The sequence below is a fragment of the Nerophis lumbriciformis genome, linkage group LG29, assembly GCF_033978685.3.
Source record: "Nerophis lumbriciformis linkage group LG29, RoL_Nlum_v2.1, whole genome shotgun sequence".
Lineage (NCBI taxonomy): Eukaryota > Metazoa > Chordata > Actinopteri > Syngnathiformes > Syngnathidae > Nerophis > Nerophis lumbriciformis.
This window is the reverse complement of record NC_084576.2, coordinates 30,759,360-30,782,500: the sequence shown is the minus strand read 5'-3', so window position 1 is coordinate 30,782,500 and position 23,141 is coordinate 30,759,360. Positions and strand designations below refer to the sequence as shown.

The 23,141-nt window shown below is 43.4% G+C and overlaps 1 protein-coding gene across 1 annotated transcript in view; it reads left to right on the top strand.

Moving 5' to 3' along the window:
• The window catches only part of tulp4b (TUB like protein 4b), a 47,641-nt gene extending 24,739 nt beyond the window's left edge, over window positions 1–22,902 (top strand). The window contains exons 9-16 of the mRNA XM_061924519.2: window positions 4,871–5,095; window positions 5,166–5,400; window positions 10,748–10,868; window positions 11,004–11,148; window positions 15,793–15,886; window positions 15,963–16,106; window positions 16,181–19,386; window positions 21,264–22,902. Coding sequence (XP_061780503.1) covers window positions 4,871–5,095; window positions 5,166–5,400; window positions 10,748–10,868; window positions 11,004–11,148; window positions 15,793–15,886; window positions 15,963–16,106; window positions 16,181–19,386; window positions 21,264–21,380 — 4,287 coding nt within the window. The 3' untranslated portion in view covers window positions 21,381–22,902. The remainder of the gene's footprint in view (window positions 1–4,870; window positions 5,096–5,165; window positions 5,401–10,747; window positions 10,869–11,003; window positions 11,149–15,792; window positions 15,887–15,962; window positions 16,107–16,180; window positions 19,387–21,263) is intronic.
• The last annotated feature ends 239 nt before the right edge of the window (window positions 22,903–23,141 follow it).

The window sequence follows — 23,141 nt, the reverse complement described above, 5'->3', positions numbered from 1 at the left end:
AAATGTTTTTTGTTTGTTCATTGACTCGTTAGGGGTTCGTTCGTCAAGCGTATCATTGTGTTATGTTTTCATTATTGTCAGATAGTTGGTTGACCTGTTGATTAATTTTGCCACTTTTCACTTGGAACGTCGAATAGTTCCGTTGTTGGTTTGTTTTGTTTTGATTTCAGTCGGTTTGTCTGTTCATTGATTCAATAGCGGTTTGTTCGTTAGCAATTTGTTCGTTAAGCGTATCATTTTGTTTGTTATTTAATTTTTCGCCGGACAAGATTGGAACAGTATTACTTAGAACATTGGATAGTTCAATTGTTGGTTTGTTTTGTTTAGAAATGTTTTTTGTTTGTTCATTGACTCGTTAGGGGTTTGTTCGTCAAGCGTATGATTGTGTTATGTTTTCATTATAGTCAGATAGTTGGTTGACCTGTTGATTAATTTTGCCATTTTTCACTTGGAACGTCGAATAGTTCCGTTGTTGGTTTGTTTTGTTTTGATTTCAGTCGGTTTGTCTGTTCATTGATTCAGTAGCGGTCTGTTCGTTAGCAATTTGTTCGTTAAGCGTATCATTGTGTTTGTTATTTAATTTTTCGCCAGACAAGATTGGAACAGTATTACTTAGAACATTGGATAGTTCAATTGTTGGTTTGTTTTGTTTAGAAATGTTTTTTGTTTGTTCATTGACTCGTTAGGGGTTCGTTCGTCAAGCGTATCATTGTGTTATGTTTTCATTATTGTCAGATAGTTGGTTGACCTGTTGATTAATTTTGCCACTTTTCACTTGGAACGTCGAATAGTTCCGTTGTTGGTTTGTTTTGTTTTGATTTCAGTCGGTTTGTCTGTTCATTGATTCAATAGCGGTCTGTTCGTTAGCAATTTGTTCGTTAAGCGTATCATTGTGTTTGTTATTTAATTTTTCGCCGGACAAGATTGGAACAGTATTACTTAGAACATTGGATAGTTCAATTGTTGGTTTGTTTTGTTTAGAAATGTTTTTTGTTTGTTCATTGACTCGTTAGGGGTTCGTTCGTCAAGCGTATCATTGTGTTATGTTTTCATTATTGTCAGATAGTTGGTTGACCTGTTGATTAATTTTGCCATTTGTCACTTGGAACGTCGAATAGTTCCGTTGTTGGTTTGTTTTGTTTTGATTTCAGTCGGTTTGTCTGTTCATTGATTCAATAGCGGTTTGTTCGTTAGCGGTATTGTTCATTAAGGTTTGTTCGTCAAGCGTATCATTGTGTTATGTTTTCATTATCGTAAGCTAGTTGATTGGCTTGTTGATTCATTTTGCCACTTTTCACTTGGAACATTAAATAGTTCCGTTATTGGTTTGTTTAGTTTTGATTTCAGTTGGTTTGTCTGTTCATTGATTCAATAGCGGTTTGTTCGTTAGCGGTTTGTTCGTTAGCAATTTGTTCGTTAAGCGTATCATTGTGCTTCGTTTTCATCGCTGTGAGCTACTTTGTCCGTTTGTTATTACATTTTTCGCCAGACAAGATTGGAACAGTATTACTTAGAACATTGGATAGTTCAATTGTTGGTTTGTTTTGTTTAGAAATGTTTTTTGTTTGTTCATTGACTCGTTAGGGGTTTGTTCGTCAAGCGTATGATTGTGTTATGTTTTCATTATTGTCAGATAGTTGGTTGACCTGTTGATTAATTTTGCCACTTTTCACTTGGAACGTCAAATACTTCAGTTGTTGATTTGTTTTGTTTTGATTTCAGTTGGTTTGTCTGTTCATTGATTCAATAGCGGTTTGTTCGTTAGCGGTTTGTTCGTTAGCAATTTGTTCGTTAAGCGTATCATTGTGTTTTGTTTTCATCGCTGTGAGCTACTTTGTCCGTTTGTTATTACATTTTTCGCCAGACAAGATTGGAACAGTATTACTTAGAACATTGGATAGTTCAGTTGTTGGTTTGTTTTGTTTTGATTTTTTTTGTTTTTTTGTTCATTGACTCGTTAAGGGTTCATTCGTCAAGCGTATCATTGTGTTATGTTTTCATTATCGTCAGATAGTTTGTTTACTTGTTGATTAATTTTGGCACTTTTCACTTGGAACGTCAAATAGTTCCGTTGTTGGTTTGTTTTGTTTTGATTTCAGTTGGTTTGTCTGTTCATTGATTCAATAGCGGTTTTTGTTCGTTAGCGGTTTGTTCGTTAAGGTTTGTTTGTTAAGCGTATCATTGTGTTATGTTTTTATTATCGTAAGCTCGTTGATTGACTTGTTGATTAATTTTGCCACTTTTCACTTGGAACGTCGAATAGTTCCGTTGTTGGTTTGTTTTGTTTTGATTTCAGTCGGTTTGTCTGTTCATTGATTCAATAGCGGTTTGTTCGTTAGCGGTATTGTTCATTAAGGTTTGTTCGTTAAGCGTATCATTGTGTTATGTTTTCATTATCGTAAGCTAGTTGATTGACTTGTTGATTAATTTTGCCACTTTTCACTTGGAACATTAAATAGTTCCGTTATTGGTTTTTTTAGTTTTGATTTCATTTGGTTTGTCCGTTCATTGATTCAATAGCGGTTTGTTCATTAGCAATTTGTTCGTTATGCGTATCATTGTGCTTCGTTTTCATCGCTGTGAGCTACTTTGTCCGTTTGTTTTAAAATTTTTCGCAAGACAAGATTGGAACAGTATTACTTAGAACATTGGATAGTTCAATTGTTGGTTTGTTTTGTTTAAAATTTTTTTGTTGTTTGTTCATTGACTTGGTAGGGGTTCGTTCGTCAAGCGTATCATTGTGTTATGTTTTCATTATCGTCAGATAGTTTGTTTACTTGTTGATTAATTTTGGCACTTTTCACTTGGAACGTCAAATAGTTCCGTTGTTGGTTTGTTTTGTTTTGATTTCAGTTGGTTTGTCTGTTCATTGATTCAATAGCGGTTTTTGTTTGTTAGCGGTTTGTTCGTTAAGCATATCATTGTGTTATGTTTTTGTTATCGTAAGCAAGTTGATTGACTTGTTGATTCATTTTGCCACTTTTCACTTGGAACGTCGAATAGTTCCGTTGATGGTTTGTTTTGTTTTGATTTCAGTCGGTTTGTCTGTTCATTCATTCGTTAGCGGTTTGTTCGTTAGCGGTTTGTTCGTTAAGGTTTGTTCGTTAAGCGTATCATTGTGTTTTGTTTTCATTATCGTAAGCCAGTTGGTTTACTTGTTGATTAATTTCACCACTTTTCACTTGGAATGTTAAATAGTTTTGTTGATGGTTTGTTTAGTTTTGATTTCAGTTGGTTTGTTGGTTCATTGATTCAATAGCGGTTAGTTCGTTAGCGGTTTGTTTGTTGAGCGTATCATTGTGTTTTGTTTTCATGGCTGTGAGCTACTTTGTTTGTTTGTTATTACATTTTTCGCCAGACAAGATTGGAGGAACAGTTTTACTTAAAACATCCGTTGTTGGTTTGTTTTGTTTAGATTTTTTTATGTTTAATCATTGACTCGTTAGGGGTTCGTTCGTCAAGGGTATCATTGTGTTATGTTTTTGTTATCGTAAGCAAGTTGATTGACTTGTTGATTAATTTTGCCACTTTTCACTTGGAACGTCGAATAGTTCCGTTGATGATTTGTTTTGATTTCAGTTGGTGTGTCTGTTCATTGATTCAATAGCGGTTTTTGTTCGTTAGCGGTTTGTTCATTAAGGTTTGTTCGTTAAGCGTATCATTGTGTTTTTCGTTTTCATCGCTGTGAGCTACTTTGTCCGTTTGTTATTGAATTTTTCGCCAGACAAGATTGGAGGAACAGTATTACTTAGAACATCAGTTGTTGGTTTGTTTTGTTTCGATATTTTTATGTTTGTTCATTGACTAGTGAATGCTAAAAACGTTATGACGAATGTAATTTTACATTTTTCTATGAACGATAAAACACCGAATATTGACAAAATATGGACGTCACACCCCCTTTCGATCGACGCATTTCACGATCAAGTAAAACGCAACAAAAGTGCAGCAAAGATTTTACACTTTTTGTTTTCTTCAAAATTCCATTGTATCTTATACTCTTCTGACACCACCAGATGGCAGTGTATAAGTGTCCACATAAGTGGCCATAAGACCCCAATTCAGTAGTGTACACAATTTTGGAAATAAGAACTAAAAATCAATCCAATCCAATCCACTTTATTTATATAGCACATTTAAACAACAAAATGTTTCCAAAGTGCTGCACAACAATATTAAACACAATTAAAAACAATATAAAATAAATGTGATTAAAAACAATTTCAAAGGGTAAAACCAATTAAAACAGTAAATCGAAAGCAAAAAGCAAAATTTTAAAAACACAGAGGACAACAGAGGACCACACAACTCACGTAGTGTTAAAAGCCAGAGAATAAAAGTGGGTCTTAAGACGAGACTTAAAACACTCCACTGTGGGAGCAGTTTGAACATGGAGGGGCAGAGTGTTCCAGAGCTTAGGGCCGACCACAGAGAAGGCCCTGTCTCCCCTGGTTTTAAGTCTCGTCTTGGACACCACGAGCTGGAGCTGGCTCTCGGACCTCAGAGCGTGCGCAGGAAAAGATGCTGTCCACGCATGTGGACACTAAGCTTTTAGAGTTGATGACACAGCTTTGCATCAGTTGATATTCTAGTTTCAAGCATGTTTTACTCAATATAGGTCATCAAATCTCAGCAACAAGCTGTAATATCTTACTGAGATCATTTAGGACCAAAACACTAAAAACAAGTAAAACACTCTAACATCAAATCTGCTTAGTGAGAAGAATTATCTTATCAGACAGAAAATAAGCAAATATCACCCTTATTTGACATATTTCATCTTACTTAGATTTCACTTTTTGCAGTGCTTCATTCCCACGCAGGATTCTCACATGAAAAAGCCGTGAAACTGTCTCCATGTTGTACCCAGAGGCCGATCACGACTATCTGCTGGGGCCACCGCGACTCCCGCCTCTTCCTGGCGTGCGGGCCGGCGCTGTACGTGGTGCGCGTGGAGCACCGCGTGGCCAGCCTGCAGCTGCTCTGCCAGCAGGGCATCGCCAGCGCCCTGCGCGAGGAGAAGGACGTGGGCAAGCTGAACATGCCTTCGCTGCTCTGCTCCTACGTCACCACCGCCTTCATCCCCACCATCAAGGTGCCGCCGTCGCTTTAAACGTCCCACGCCTTCTTGTCAAGGAATAAAAACCTTTTTGTCCGTGTCCCAGCCCCCCATTCCCGACCCCAACAACATCCGCGACTTTGTCAGTTACCCCACCACCGGGAACGAGCGTCTCCACTGCACCATGAAGCGGGCGGAGGACAGCCCCGAGGCGGGCGGGCCCTGCTACACCCTCTACCTGGAGTACTTGGGAGGACTGGTGCCCATCCTCAAAGGGAGGCGCATCAGTAAATTACGGCCCGAGTTTGTCATCATGGACCCCAAAACTGACAGCAAAGCAGGCGAGTTGACACCTTATTTTATTCTGGATTGTGTTTGTGAGGAAATAGTATCCGCCTTGAGTTCAAACCCGGTCGAGTCATACCAAAGACTATAAAAATGGGACCCCATTACCTCCCTGCTTGGCACTCAGCATCAAATGTTGGAATTGGGGGTTAAATCACCAAAAATGATTCCCGGGCGTGGCCACCGCTGCTGCTCACTGCTCCCCTCACCTCCCAGGGGGGTGGAACAAGGGGATGGGTCAAATGCAGAGGGTCATTTGTGACAATCAGTGGTACTTTTCCGGACAGGCTAACCTCCTCCAACCTCCAAGGACAAAGCTACGAACAGCCTGTGGAACGCTCTCCCTGACCACCTGAGGGCACCACAGACTGTGGATGCTTTTAAAAAAAGGCTTAAAAACTCTTCTTTAAAAAAAAAAAAAAAAGCCTTTTTTTAGGGAAGGGATGATGTTTGATAAGAAATGATCGAGTTCGAGCCCATTATCGAATCCTCTTATCGAACCGATTCCTTATCGATTCTCTTATCGAATCCATATAGGTTGTTGTATATGGGAAAAAAACACAATATTTGGTTTGACAAAAGCTCACTTTTATTTTATAAGAAAAAAATAAAATAAATAAATAAATATTGACTGTTACCCCCCTCAAAAAATAAAATAAATAAATAAATATTGACTGTTACCCCCCTAAAAAAAAGCCTTTTTTTAGATATATGCATACTAGTTTGTCATCATGGACCCCAAAACTGACAGCAAAGCAGGCGAGTTGACACCTTATTTTATTCTGGATTGTGTTTGTGAGGAAATAGTTTTGTGGTTAAAGTATCCGCCTTGAGTTCAAACCCCGGTCGAGTCATACCAAAGGCTATAAAAATGGGACCCCATTACCTCCCTGCTTGGCACTCAGCATCAAATGTTGGAATTGTGGGTTGAATCACCAAAAATGATTCCCGGGCGTGGCCACCGCTGCTGCTCACTGCTCCCCTCATCTCCTAGAGTGGTGGAACAAGGGGATGGGTCAAATGCAGAGGGTCATTTGTGACAATCAGTGGTACTTTTCCGGACAGGCTAACCTCCTCCAACCTCCAAGGACAAAGCTACGAACAGCCTGTGGAACGCTCTCCCTGACCACCTGAGGGCACCACAGACTGTGGATGCTTTTAAAAAAGGCTTAAAAAGTCTTCTTTAAAAAAAAAAAAAGCCTTTTTTTAGGGAAGGGATGATGTTTGATAAGAAATGATCGAGTTCGAGCCCATTATCGAATCCTCTTATCGAACCGATTCCTTATCGATTCTCTTATCGAATCCATATAGGTTGTTGTATATGGGAAAAAACCACAATATTTGGTTTGACAAAAGCTCACTTTTATTTTATAAGAAAAAAAATAAAAATAAATATTGACTGTTACCCCCCTAAAAAAAAAGAAGCCTTTTTTTAGATATATGCATACTAGTTATAGCTATTTGGCTGTTCTAGTTTTTATTTTTATTTTATTTTTTTATTATCTTTTTATTTTTATTTTTTTAATACACTGTAACACTTTGAGGTTGTTTACTCAATGTAAAGTGCTTTTTTTTTTTTTTTACAAATAAAATATATTATTATTATTATTATTACTTTAACTTTATTTTATTTTTAATGTTACCCAGCAGGCACAAGACAAGGGTTGTCCCGAATACCAATATTTTGGTGCCGGAACCTAAATGTATTTCGATACTTTTCTAAATAAGGGGTACCACAAAAAATTTCAATATTGGCTTTATTTGAACAAAAACATCTTAGAGTACATGAAACATATATTTATTATTGTCATTTAGTCCTTAAATAAAATGTTGAACATACTAGACAACTTGTCTTTTAGTAGTAAGTAAACAAACAAAGACTCCTAATTAGTCTGCAGTAACATATTGTGTCATTTATACACCTATTATTTTGTACACATTATAAAGGACAAACTGTAAAAAATGATAATTAATCTACTTGTTCATTTACTATTAGTTTTCTGTTTTAACATGTTCTATCTACACTCCTGTTAAAATGTAATAATCACTTATTCTTCTCTTCTTTGATACTTTACATTAGTTTTGGATGATACCACACATTTAGGTATCGATCCGATACCAAGTAGTTACAGTATCATACGTTGGTCATATTCAAAGTCCTCATGTGTCCAGGGACGTATTTCCTGACTTTATAAACATAATATGAATTTTTTTAAAACAAAAAATATATCGATGTAATCATAGTAGTATCGACTAGATACGCTATTGTACTTGGTATCATTACAGTGGATGTCAGGTGTAGATCCACCCATGGCATTTGTTTACATTGTGACGCCGGTGAGCTATTTTATCCTTCTACGGTGTGTAGTGAAGCATGTTTAGATATTCCTCGTCCTCCAGTGATAATGCTACTTGTAAGAAACTTACATTGTCGCCATGGAGGCGAGGATTAGTGATTTAGAAATAGCTAAAACACTGCCGATATTTTTTTACTTTCAATGCTTAAATATCTATAGATTAACTTCAGATCTGTTCGTAGACATAAAGTTACATTTTTTCTTATGTTTTATGCCCTTTGATGGGAATTAAAATCCTGTTTTTCCCCCAAAAAAATGTTTAACGTGGAATATTTGATGTGAAGTAGTTGGAGATTTAAATAGGTCGATCATTCATAACAACATTTATTTTGGTTCATTATTGTTTTTTGAGCAATGACGGTTTAAAAATAAATCTGACTAAAGGTCTAAAATGTGCTAAAAATAAGCTAATATATATTATTTTTATTTTCAATGCTTAAATCTCTACATCAATTTAAGATATACAGATCAATTAAAAATTTGAAATATTTTTTTTTGTTTTATGTCCTTTTTGTCAAAGAAAACCTTGTTTTATTTTTATGGCAAAAACCCCCCAAAAAATATTTCAAAGTGAAATATTTGATGTGAAGTAATTGGAGCCTTAAATAGGTCAATAATTCATGACAACATTTTAGTTAATTATTTTTTTTAAAGGTGACAGGAGCACTTCAGAAAACCAATGTCAGTAACTACAGTTGGTCGCTACATCTGTAAGTGCAAGTTAAAACTCTACTTTGCAAAGCCACAGTTATTTATCAACAACACCCGGGGCCCGAGTTCATCTAAGATGGACTGATGCATAGTGGAAAAGTTGTTCTGTGGTCTGAGGAGTCCGCATTTCAAATTGTTTTTGGAAACTGTGGACGTCGTGTCCTCCGGACCAAAGAGGAAAAGAACCATCCGGATTGTTCTCGGCACAAAGTGTAAAAGGCAGCATGTGTGATGGTATGGGGGTGTATTAGTGCCCAAGACATGGGTAACTTACACATCTGTGAAGGCACCATTAATGCTGAAAGGTACATACAGCTTTTGGAGCAACATATGTTGCCATCCAAGCAACGTTATCATGGACGCCCCTGCTTATTTCAGCAAGACGATGCCGAGCCACGTGTTACAACAGCGTGGCTTCATAGTAAAAGGATTTGCAAATCAGTGTATTCTGTTTTTATTGACCATTTACACAACGTGACAACTTCACTGCTTTTGGGTTTTGTAGATTAAAAATGAAATGTTTTAACTGAAATCTATTTTATTAACATTATTGGAATTAGTATATTTGAAAATAATCTCATGCCTATTGTTGTAACATAAAAGCAAAATGTTGAAATCTACTTTAAGTACTCGCCACTTAAACGTGACATCATTTTGTCTCTTTTCGTCAGCGTCGAGTCGGACAGACAAATAAATGCGTGAGCTGCATCTTGGCTGAAGTGACATCCTGTCTGGTTGCCTGGCAACCACACAATGATCTGAATACTGAGAGACGTTTCATTGGCTCTGACTGTTTACAGGCACTCGGTGGAAAGTGAAAGCCCCCCCCCCCCACAGAGTTTTACAACTAGAATGTGTTTTAATGCTGGACCCGAGGTAGAACAAGCTGACGTAACTCTTGTCACGTTGTGTAAATGGTCAATAAAAAGAGAATACGACAAATCCTTTTCAACTTATATTCAATTGAATAGTCTGCAAAGACAAAGTACTTAAAGTTCAAACTGAGAAACTTCATTTGTTTTTGCAAATAATCATGAACTTAGAATTTAATGGCAGCAACACATTGCAAAAAAGGCATTTTTACCACTGTGTTACATGGCCTTTCCTTTTAACAACACTCAGTAAAGGTTTGGGAACTGAGGAGACACATTTTTGAAGTGGAATTCTTTCCCATTCTTGCTTGATGTACAGCTTAAGTTGTTCACACAACTTAAGTTGTGGCACACAACACGTGGCTTGGCATTGTCTTGCTGAAATAAGCAGGGGCGTCCATGAAAAAGACGTTGCTTGGATGGCAGCATATGTTGCTCCAAAACCTGTATGTACCTTTCAGCATTAATGATGCCTTCACAGATGTGTAAGTTACCCATGTCTTGGGCACTAATACACCCCCATACCATCACACATGCTGCCTTTTACACTTTGCGCCTAGAACAATCCCGGATGGTTCTTTTCCTCGACGTCCACAGTTTCCAAAAAACAATTTGAAATGTGGACTCGTCAGACCACAGAACACTTTTACACTTTGCATCAGTCCATCTTAGATGAGCTCGGGCCCAGCTCGGGTGTTGTTGATAAATGGCTTTGGCTTTGCATAGTAGAGTTTTAACTTGCACTTACAGATGTAGCGACCAACTGTAGTTACTGGCAGTGGGTTTTCTGAAGTGTTCCTGAGCCCATGTGGTGATATCCTTTACGCACTGATGTCGCTTTTTGATGCAGTAACGCCTGAGGGATCGAAGGTCACGGGTATTGCCGCTTACGTGCAGTGATTTATCCAGATTCTCTGAACCTTGTGATGATATTACAGAGCGTAGATGGTGAAATCCCTAAATTCCGTGTTGAGAAATGTTGTTCTTAAACAATTTGCTCAGGCATTTTGTTGACAAAGTGGTGACCCTCGCCCCCGTCCTTGTTTGTGAATGACTGAGCATTTCACGGAAGCTGCTTTTATACCCAATCATGGCACCCACCTGTTCCCAATTAGCCTGTTCCACCTGTGGGATGTTCCAAATAAGTGTTTGATGAGCACTCCTCAACTTTCTCACTCTTTTTTGCCACTTGTGCCAGCTTTTTTGAAACACGTTGCAGGCATCAAAGTCTAAATGAGCTAATATTTGCAAAAAATAACCAGTGTGAACATGAAATATCTTGTCTTTGCAGTCTATTCAATTGAATATAAGTTGAAAAGGATTTGTTGTATTCTCCTTTTATTTACCATTTACTTCACTGCTTTTGGGGTTTTGCACGACTCACCTCTTTCTTCCTGACACAGAGGTGTGCGTGAATCCGATGGTTTCGTACGCCGACAGCTGCAACTGCTCCGACTCCAGCGACATCGAGCTGAGCGACGAGTGGGTCGGCAAAAAGTCACCAAAGTTCTCCCGGGGAAACAGGTCGGTCTCTAAGCGGGGGTCAGGCATTGTTAGACATATTGCATGTTTGGTTTAGGAGTTATACTTGAATACAGTTTTTTATTGGCCAAGCATGTCAAGATCATTTGAATGACTGTTTTATTATTTGCTCCAAAGAATGAACTTGGACTCAAGAAAATCTCCTAAACTTTCACGCACTAACCAGGAAGGCCAGCGGTCACCACGGCTACCGACGAAAAGGCCTCCCGTTCGATCCCCGAGCCTGACGCGCAGAGAGTTCACCATGGACGGACTCACGGAGGTGATCTTTATCCTTTCATTCAGTGGAACCTCGGTTTGTAAACTTTTTTTTGGTTTTACAAGCTTTAAGATCACACCGGCTGTGTCTCTGTGTATCAACGCTTCTGTCAGGTTCAAACACTGATGACATCTATTAAACAAGACAAGAAGCAAACAATCAAACAGAGACAGGATTCATCCATCCATCCATCTTCTTCCGCTTATCCGAGGTCGGGTCGCGGGGGCAGCAGCTTAAGCAGGGAAGCCCAGACTTCCCTCTCCCCAGCCACTTCGTCCAGCTCTTCCTGTGGGACACCGAGGCGTTCCCAGGCCAGCCGAGAGACATAGTCTTCCCAACGTGTCCTGGGTCTTCCCCGCGGCCTCCTACCGGTGGGACGTGCCCTAAACACCTCCCTAGGGAGGCGTTCGGGTGGCATCCTGACCAGATGCCCGAACCACCTCATCTGGCTCCTCTCGATGTGGAGGAGCAGCGGCTTTACTTTGAGCTCCCCCCGGATGGCAGAGCTTCTCACCCTATCTCTAAGGGAGAGCCCCGCCACCCGGCGGAGGAAACTCATTTCGGCCGCTTGTACCCGTGATCTTGTTCTTTCGGTCATAACCCAAAGCTCATGACCATAGGTGAGGATGGGAACGTAGATCGACCGGTAAATTGAGAGCTTTGCCTTCCGGCTCAGCTCCTTCTTCACCACAACGGATCGATACAGCGTCCGCATTACTGAAGACGCCGCACCGATCCGCCTGTCGATCTCACCATCCACTCTTCCCCCACTCGTGAACAAGACTCCGAGGTACTTGAACTCCTCCACTTGGGGCAAGATCTCCTCCCCAACCCGGAGATGGCACTCCACCCTTTTCCGGGCGAGAACCATGGACTCGGACTTGGAGGTGCTGATTCTCATCCCAGTCGCTTCACACTCAGCTGCGAACCGATCCAGTGAGAGCTGAAGATCCTGGCCAGATGAAGCCATCAGGACCACATCATCTGCAAAAAGCAGAGACCTAATCCTGCAGCCACCGAACCAGATCCCCTCAACGCCTTGACTGCGCCTAGAAATTCTGTCCATAAAAGTTATGAACAGAATGGGTGACAAAGGGCAGCCTTGGCGGAGTCCAACCCTCACTGGAAACGTGTCCGACTTACTACCGGCAATGCGGACCAAGCTCTGGCACTGATCATACAGGGAGCGGACTGCCACAATCAGACAGTCCGATACCCCGTACTCTCTGAGCACTCCCCACAGGACTTCCCGAGGGACACGGTCGAATGCAGGATTCAATTTGGCTCAATTTGAGGAGAGACGCCTGGACACTGTACCCTTGCACAGTTTCCAGCACAAAAAAAGGTTTTACGTCTCCTCTTTTATTTGAATAGTCCCTGTTTACACAATAACAGCTGTTTCTAAAGGAATGGGGGGGGGGGGGGTCGGTCACATTAAGATAAAAGAAAAAGATGCCTCGGGCTTGGGCTGGTCCTGGATCTAGCTTGGGCAAGTCTTGGATCACAATAGATAACCCCCTCCTCCCGTCTCCTCCCATCGTACACAATGGAATTTTCCAAGCCTTTGGCTTGGGGCAACAAAGACAGCTTTCATCTGTTCACTGGGAACTCAGAGAACGGAAAGTTTTTTGATAATTTACATACAATATTTCTGACAGCTTCATTCGTTCATTTCTCTGTACCGCTGGCAGACATTTTGTGCTTGCTCGTATTGAAGAGGTTGAGTAGGTCGGCTTCCTCGAAAAGTAGCGAAGAAACTGTGATTATAACGAAAATGTAAGCTACCATTGTTCGCGTCAGTGTGAGCTAGGGTTGTACGGTATACTGGTACTAGTATAGTACCGCAAAACTAATAAATCATATTCGGTGCGATACCGCCTCTAAAAAGTACCGGTTTTATTTAAGGACAAAATTGCAATAAGAAACATGTGTTTACTGTACCGTAAGATTTTTTCTTAAAATAAAGCCGATAATGCCATTTTTTGTGGCCCCCTTTATATAGAAAAGTATCGAAATACATTTTGGTACCGGTATCGGGACAACCCTAGTGTGAACTGCAAGGCGGCTGTTTCGATGAGTATTTTGCTCCAGGCAAATATTAACGTCAGAACCCAACATTGGTTAAATGTTGTCAAAAAGCGTTTCATTCCAACGTTAGCTTTGAGTTGCGCAACTAACCTAATCCAGCAAGTTCTCAACGTGGCCATTTTATCAACAACACCCAGAAAACGCCGCCGACTTCGCTGGGCCCGAGCCCATCTAAGATTGACCGATGCAAAGTGGAAAAGTGTTCTGTGGTCTGACGAGTCCGCATTTCAAATTGTTTTTGGAAACTGTGGACGCCGTGTCCTCCGGACCAAAGAGGAAAAGAACCATCCGGGTTGTTCTAGGCGCAAAGTGTAAAAGCCAGCATGTGTGATGGTATGGGGGTGTATTAGTGGCCAAGGCATGGGTAACTTACACATCTGTGAAGGCACCATTAATGCTGAAAGGTACATACAGGTTTTGGAGCAACATATGTTGCCATCCAAGCAACGTAGTTTTCATGGACGCCCCTGCTTATTTCAGCAAGACAATGCCAAGCCACGTGTTACAACAGCGTGGCTTCGTAGTAAAAGAGTGCGGGTACTAGACTGGCCTGCCTGTAGTCCCGACCTGTCTCCCATCGAAAATGTGTGGCGCATTATGAGACGCGGAGACTCTAACCACTAGGCCACTGAGTAGGTACTAGCGGACGTATATTACGGCGGAGGAGAAGACACCCTCTCGTGTCACACACGGGTTCCTCCCCTCACCGGTGTTGATGTTGAATGTATCGTAAGTTTATTATCGTGGCGATGTGGTTGTTAAATTTAAGGATTTTTGTGATTTCTGATAGTTTGTGAGTGCACCAAAGTGTGCGTGTGTGTGTGTGTGTTGGCAGACAGGACAGTTCGACTTGTCGTTGTTGTTATTTTGGCTTGTTAATAAAGAGACGGTTGATTTGTCACCTCATTGTTATGTTTGTTTGATATACAGTACAGTATAGCACTTTATACTGTGCACAAACCTTCACTAAAATAGAGATGTGTGGGGAGGCGTGGCCTGCGGGCCTGCGGAGAAGCGGGGCGTGTCAGGACCGGCACCGACACAGCTGTGAGTGTTTGTCTGATCACCTATCGCTCTGTTAAAGGCAGCAGTCGGGAGAAAGAGGTTGTTGTTGGGGATGGTGGTTGGTGACACACGGGCATGAGTAAGAGCGAGAGCAAGAACAAGACAGACGACACTCTGGGGCAAACCATTCATGTGCTCGAGCGAGAAGGAGAAGACAGACACAACCCGATGGCTGAAAAGCAAGACAAGAGACATTTATTGAAAAATAAATCCTCGTATCAAACCATGCACGCTGCTGTCTTGTCGGTAACTGGTGGTCCGCAGAACCCTGAAGCAAGAGGTTTCCACAATAGACTTTTGTCGAAGCTGGAACTTATTATTCATATTTACATTGTTTCGCATTGCCGACAGTAAGTCGGACACGTTTCCGGTGAGGGTTGGACTCCGCCAAGGCTGCCCTTTGTCACCGATTCTGTTCATAACTTTTATGGACAGAATTTCTAGGCGCAGTCAAGGCGTTGAGGGGATCCGGTTTGGTGGCTGCAGGATTAGGTCTCTGCTTTTTGCAGATGATTTGGTCCTGATGGCTTCATCTGGCCAGGATCTTCAGCTCTCACTGGATCGGTTCGCAGCTGAGTGTGAAGCAACTGGGATGAGAATCAGCACCTCCAAGTCCGAGTCCATGGTTCTCGCCCGGAAAAGGGTGGAGTGCCATCTCCGGGTTGGGGAGGAGATCTTGCCCCAAGTGGAGGAGTTCAAGTACCTCGGAGTCTTGTTCACGAGTGAGGGAAGAGTGGATCGTGAGATCGACAGGCGGATCGGTGCGGCGTCTTCAGTAATGCGGACGCTGTATCGATCCGTTGTGGTGAAGAAGGAGCTGAGCCGGAAGGCAAAGCTCTCAATTTACCGGTCGATCTACGTTCCCATCCTCACCTATGGTCATGAGCTTTGGGTTATGACCGAAAGGACAAGATCACGGGTACAAGCGGCCGAAATGAGTTTCCTCCGCCGGGTGGCGGGGCTCTCCCTTAGAGATAGGGTGAGAAGCTCTGTCATCCGGGGGGAGCTTAAAGTAAAGCCGCTGCTCCTCCACATGGAGAGGAGCCAGATGAGGTGGTTCGGGCATCTGGTCAGGATGCCACCCGAGCGCCTCCCTAAGGAGGTGTTTAGGGCATGTCCGACCGGTAGGAGGCCACGAGGAAGACCCAGGACACGTTGGGAAGACTATGTCTCCCGGCTGGCCTGGGAACGCCTCGGGATCCCCCGGGAGGAGCTGGACGAAGTGGCTGGGGAGAGGGAAGTCTGGGCTTCCCTGCTTAGGCTGCTGCCCCCGCGACCCGACCTCGGATAAGCGGAAGAAGATGGATGGATGGATGGACATTGTTTCTTCTGGAGAAATGATTAACTTTTCAATTGACGAACCCTGTTCAAGAACCAAAGGGAGTTCGTAAACAGAGGTTCTACTCTATTACTAATTTGCCTGCTTCCAATTTGAACTATAAACATCCCGGCTTTCAAAATGCAACGTTGTCATAACAATGTTGTGTTCCGCAGCACAACTACCTCGCTCAAGTCACATCCAACATTTGGGGGACAAAGTTCAAAATAGTCGGACTCGCCTCGTTCCTTCCCACCAATCTTGGTGCAGGTGAGCAACGGTATCACACCAGCGTCCCTCGAGGAAAGCCGGCCTGCTAAACCTGTGCCTTGTTTGTGTGTTCCAGTCATCTACAAGACGAGTTTGCTTCATTTGCAACCCAGGCAGATGACGGTTTACCTGCCGGAGGTCCGCAAGATATCACTTGACTTCATGAGCCTGCCTGTCTTCAACCCCAACGTCTTCAGTGAGGATGAGGATGACTTACCAGGTGGGCCATTGTATTATCAGTACACCTGATCTCCAATCAAGGCGCTAACTAACTTGTGTTGTGTTGTCATGAAGTGATGGGCTCCTCTGGAGTGTCGGGAGACAATCCGCCATGCACCGTCAACATTCCCATCGCGCCCATCCACAGCCCGGCTCAGGCAATGTCGCCAACTCAGAGCATTGGGCTCGTCCAGTCTCTTCTGGCCAATCAGAACATTCAGCTGGATGTTCTCACCAACCCGACGACCAATGTGGCCGTAGCTGCGGCAGCTGCTGTTGCAGCAGTCCCTGTTCCTGACCGCAGCCAGGGTCAAGTTGCCGCACCGTACCCAGTTCCAGCCAGATACTCAAACCCCGGGCAGGTGATCTTCAACAGGCTAGACATTGGTCCTCTCCTTCCTGGTACGCTGCCTCCACCTCCACCGCCTCACCATCTCCCGCCGCAGCCGCGGCCTCAGCAACCTCGACAACCGCCACCCAAGCAGTCGCAATCGTCACAACCCCAGCATCATCCGCAGAAAATGCACCATCATCAAGCACAGCTCCAGCAGCTGCACCAGCAGCAGCCTCCGCATCAGCAGCAGCACCAAATCCAGCAGCACCAACAAATGCAGCAATCCCCACCGAAGGCGGCGAGCAACCAGATCCAGCAGCAGCAGCAGCAGCAGCAGATACAACAGCAGCAGCAGCAGATGCAGCTTCAGCACGAGCAGATGCAGCAGCAGCAGCAGCAAATGCAGCAGCAGCAGCAGCAAATCCGCCAGCAGATCCAGGAGATGAGGCAGCAGCAGCAGCAGCTCCAGCAGCAGCATCAGCAGATCCAGCAGCAGCATCAGCAGATGCAGAGGCAGCACCAGCAGATGCAGCAGCAGCTGAAGATGCAGATGACTCTGCCACCACCCCCATCCGGCTACCCGACCATTTCTCTACAACAGATTCATCTCCTGCCTCCGATTCCGCCTCCTCCTACCACAGAGCCTGGACAAGATCGAGAACACGGGCACATGCTGAAGCCCAGCCTGCCCCGGACTTTACCTCCTTCCTTCACTACCAGAAATGGTTCTGTGGAGATCCAAGTGAGGAAGGTGAACCCGCCTCCTCCATACCCGGGCACAGTGGCATCTGCGGCTGCTGCTGTAGCAGCTGCTGCAGCAGCAGCAGAAGCAGCCCAAACGCTCATCGCAAACTGTGACGGCGCGAGCATTCTGGTGCAGGAGTCCTGCCTGAAGAAAGATGACTTTCTGATTCAGCCCATGACCTTACAATACCCGACCCCTCTGGGGTATGAAAGGATTACCACCTTTGACAGCAGCGGTAATGTGGAAGAGGTTTGCCGCCCTCGAAGGCGCCTCATGCGCAACCAAAACGCCTACGCGGCCCATGGCTCGGCCACGTTAAAAGTGACCTCGTCTGAGAGTAAAAAGATCAACCTTCCCTACAGCTCGGCAACACTGAGCCGGCTTTCAGTCCCTCGGTACTCAATACCGAGCGGAGACCCGCCCCCGTATCCAGATCCGGCCAATCAGGTAACTGCCACGCTTGCTCCTCCCCAGAGAAATGAAAGCAGCCTGATCCACGCCACTCTTCGCCGTGACCGCAGGGATGTGATGCTCAAAGTCCCCCCAATGACGGACAGTTCGCGGACCCTTCCCACAAAAGCAAAGATGAACAGTGCAGTAGGTATAACCTACCAACAGAGGGCGCCCACAGCCCTTTACACCTGCACACAGTGTAGCAGCAATAGCAGCAGCACCAGCGTCAGTGTAAGTGGCGGCGGGACATCAAGTAGCGGCATTGCGGGCGGCACAGTAGTGAGGCAAGATTTCCCGCCCGGTAAAGGCGCACACCACAGTACCATTATTGTGCACTCCAAAAGTTCCTCCCAGTCATCTTACAGTCTGCTGGGTACCCTTGATAGCAGCCGAGACAGAACCGTGTATGTTAACTCTGCCTTCACTGAAGATGAGAATTCAAGTCAGCATTGTCACCTCGACAAATCAGTCCGACAGATGACCCTTGGTGATTTGACAGCGAAGCGCCCCCCACCTTACCAGTGGGACTCCACAGCCACGGATGAGTTCTGGCTCTCTCCAGAACAAACCATGTTGACTCCCCCACAAGGACCCCACAAACCACCCTCTATCATCATTGGCCAAGCGCAGCACTTGGATGTGAGCCGACTCCCTTTCGTCCTCACGACCAAACCTCCGTCCAGTTCAAGCACAAGCACTTTGACATTACCATCAGGCTACCAGATATCCCTCTCTCCCTTCCCTGCAGGTATGGGCCACAGTAGACCCCCACTTCAAACCTTACCGAACCCTCCAAATGAAGTGGTTCTTCCAATTCCATTCTCTCAGCCAGACTCCAATTTGGTTTTGTCGACAGGGTACTCTGCAAGTCTGGCTAACTTGGCGTGCTGCACTCTCCCCCCGATGTACCCAGGAGCCAGCTCCTGTGCGGGGCTTCAGTTGCACCCTGTCAACCTGCACCCCTGGAACCCGTACCCTTGCCCGCCCCCCATGCAAGACCCTCCTGCGCCTCCTCTCCCAACCAAAACTCATCAGATATTAGAAAAGCCTATTCTATCTCCACCGCCTCCAACTGCACCACCTCCACCACCCCCTCAGCCTCCCCCGCCACCACCCACAGAGCTACCCCCCTCTAAATGTGCCACAGAGGATCTTGCAGAGTCTGCTAACAGCTTTCAAGAGCCAACGTCCTTAAACGCGAGCCCGCAGGAGTCAGACCGGTTCACTAAAAAAAGCCGGAAAAGACTGGACAGTCGAGCCGAGGAGGCCAACATGTCTTCGGTCTCCGAAGGCAGGTCCAGAAAGGAAGGTCGCTCGCTTTCGGATTTCAACTCTCTGATTGCCAGCCCACGGCTCGGCAGCAGAGAGAAAAAGAAGCCCAAGGGCCCGAGAGAGCAGCTCAACAGAACCAAAAAAATGAGCAGGGCAGCCAATGAGTTCCAGGACAGCTCGGAGAGCGAGCCGGAGCTCTTCATCAGCGGCGACGAGCTCATGAACCAGAACCAAAGCAGCAAGAAGAGCTGGAAGAACAAGCGAAGCCTGCGGATGGCCAGCGAGCTGGAAGAGATCAAGTGCCGCAAAGCCAACGAGCGCGAGGACCGCAGTCTGGGCAGCCAAGGCTTTGTTTACGTCATGGCCAACAAGCAGCCACTGTGGAACGAAGCCACCCAGGTCTACCAGCTGGACTTTGGAGGACGCGTCACTCAGGAGTCTGCAAAGAACTTCCAGATCGAGCTGGACGGCCGACAGGTAATTTAATGGTGAAATCCTTTGCAAAATTTTCTCACAATTTTTGTCCATTTAAACTTTTTTTTTTTATACTTTTTTAATCACATTTTAATTTAATTTCCTGCATGCTTTGTACTAAGACAAATTCATGGGAAACAAATGGAAACTTTTTAAACTTTGGTAAGGCAAATTAACATTTAACATAAAGCCATTACTTTTACTAGTAACGAGTAATCTAATAAATTACTTTTATGTACGTTACAACACCGTTATCTATACGTTTGATGTACCTTGGCACGCTGCTTTGGATGTGGACCAATACAGGAAGTAACAACCAGCACCACAATAAAATGAACTTGATATCAAATTGAAAGAGGCAACATCACACAGCAAACAGCACGCTCACACACACACTACTATTACTACTACTACAAGGGAATAATGAACAACTGTATATATTATATAATTAACAGGTACACGGTGTAAAGTAACAGAATTATTTGATCTTGTCTATATAAAACGCGATTACTTTTTCTTCCGCCCAGGTAAGTACGTAATGCGTATATATATATATATATATATATATATATAATATATATATATATATATATATATATGTATGTATATATATTAGAGATGCGCGGTTTGCGGGCACAACCGCGTAGTCCGCGGATTATCCGCGGATCGGGCGGATGAAATTTCAAAAAATTAGATTTTATCCGCGGGTCGGGTCGGGTCGGGTCGGGCGGTTGAAATAAAAAAAAAATTAGATTTTAAATAGATTCAGGCGGGTGGCAGTTAAACCAATTGGGAAATATATATACATAGTTAAATGTTGTTACCCACATACGAAAAACGAGCAGGCACCTGCTGCATATGCCACAACAGAAGAAAAAAAAAAAAAGAGATGGACACTTTTACGGAGCGGAGAAGGCCCCCGACGCCTCGCCGGGGTCCGGGACCGAGGCCCCTTCCCCCGAGAGGGCCCCACCGGGAGCCGTAGCTGAGGCGATCCGCGAGAAGGGCCCGACGCACGTCCAGGGTCACCACCGCGCCCACCGCACCGACACCCCGCCTCGTCCGCCTTCGCCGCGGCCGGCGTCACGCGCAGCAGGTAAGCAGCTTACCTGCCCGCCACCCCTGTTGCCGGGGGCGCGTAACATGGGTCACTCCGCGCGCAGTGCGCTCACGAAAGGGGTGGGGCTCACCCTGGTTGATATAGACAGCAGGACGGTGGCCATGGACGTCGGAACCCGCTAAGGAGTGTGTAACAACCCACCTGCCGAATCAACTAGCCCTGAAAATGGATGGCGCTGGAGCGTCGGGCCCATATACCCGGCCGTCGCCGGCAGCGAGACGCGCTTGGAGGTGCGCTCAGCGCGGCTCCCATATGATTGCGCACTGGTGTGCGTCTGGGTCGTGACAGCGTGGCACGCGAATGTCTGTGCTGCATTGGATCAGTCTCCTTTCTTTAACAGGCAAAAGATTTATAACCTCACTAATGCCTTGCATCGTCTATATTAGATATATAACAACGGGCGGGTGCGGTTCTGATCAAATGTTACATCGGGTGGATGGCGGATGGTTGACGACTTTCTGATGCGGTTGCGGATGAAATAATTGCCTATCCGCGCATCTCTAATATATATATATATATATGTGTATATATGTATATATATATATGTATATATATATATATATATATATATATATATATATATATATATATATATATATATATATATATATATATATATATATAATACACTAATTAAAGGAAAGAATGGACACAGTCAGGGGACGTTGTCATTGTTGGCTGCCATGGCAAATGCTTCATTGTACTCTCTATTTCATTATTTTTGCTAAAATAGTCTTTTTATTTATTTATTTATTTTTAGGTCATGCAGTTTGGACGCATCGATGGCAACGCCTACATTTTGGATTTCCAGTATCCCTTCTCGGCGGTGCAGGCGTTCGCCGTTGCCTTGGCCAACGTGACTCAGCGGCTGAAGTGAAAAGTCTATTTTTTACTTTTGAACGTCCTCCATTTTCTTCTTTTGTGCGCCAAACTTTCTTTTCTGTCCTTTTTGTCGTCATTAGAAAAAGCACTTTTACATTGAAAAAGCCTCCCTGAATAAGCTACATTTACAATAGGGGTTTAAATACATGCTCAAGTACTCAAGTAGGGGTTTAAATACGTACTCAAGTAGGGGTGTCCAAACTTTTTTCAGCGAGGGCCGCATGAATAAAAACAGAAGAACTTTGACACATCTTGTACAAAAAAAGATACTAAAACCAATACAATCGATATATGCTGAACTATGTGAACACAACATCCGCATCTTAGCTTTGTGTTATAAGTAACAAAGCATATTCTATGTCATTCTGCCCTGAATTAAGCATTGTAAACATAAAAATGGCTAAATGAAATTAAAAAAAAACTAAAATAATTTCAAAAAAATTTAGCAGCCAAACGCAGAGTGCTATAACTTGGCATTTGACAAATGCTAACTTTTTAAGCCGATTTTGCAGCCTAACACCGCAGTCATATTACTTTTGTACTTGATACATGCTAACGTTAGCATTTTAGCATGCTCATTTTTTTTTTAAACAATTTTACAGCCGAACACCTCAGAGTCATACAACTTGGTACATGCTACATGCTAACGGTTAGCATGTTAACATTAAAATGCTAATTTTTTTTGCCCAATTGTGCAGCCATAACCTCAGAGTCGTATAACGTCGTACTTGACATGCGCTAACTCGTTAACTTTCTAAAGATAATTGAACATGCATACACTTCATAGTCATATGCTAACGTTAGCATTCTAGCATGTACATTTTTTTAAACAAATTTTACAGCTTAACACCTCAGAGTCATACAACTTGGTACTCGTTACATGCTAACGGTTAGCATGTTAACATTAAAATGCAAATTTTTTTTGCCCAATTGTGCAGCCATAACCTCAGAGTCATATAACGTCGCACTTGACATACGCTAACTCGTTAACTTTCTAAAGATAATTGAACATGCATACGCTTCATAGTCATATGCTAACGTTAGCATTCTAGCATGTACATTTTTTTTAACCAATTTTACAGCTGAACACCTCAGAGTCATATAACTTGGTACTCGTTACATGCTAACGGTTAGCATGTTAACATTAAAATGCAATTTTTTTTGTGCTCAATTGTGCAGCCATAACCTCAGAGTCGTATAACGTCGTACTTGACTTGCGCTAACTCATTAACTTCCGAAAGATAATTGAACATGCATACGCTTCATAGTCATATGACTTGGTACTTGATACATGCTAATGTTAGCATTCTAGCACTCAATTTTTTTTAACCAATTTTACTCGATGCATTCCAATTTTTAGCATGCTATTGTTAGCATTTAAGTTCGGCTTGCACATTTCAGCATTCATACCTCATTTCTCCCAAAATGTAATTTTATCGTTTTTTGCGTAGTGTTACGGAGCCCCTAAAGGGACATGGGGGGAATGTTTTTTTTATAATTTTTTTTTTTTTTTTTTTTTTTTTTTTTTTTTTTTTTAGTAATGTATCTCGTGCGCACGAGAAACTTTTTATAAAGTTGTAAAAAAAAATAAAAAAAAAAATAAAAAAAATTTTTAGACATGTATTTCGTGCGCACGAGACACATGTCTAAAAAAAAAAAATAATAATTTTTTTTTTTTTTCACCAGGAAGGTGATTTAAATGACAAACTTTTAATGAAGCGAGTGGAGGCCAAAATTTACAAGCTTGGTTGTGGTT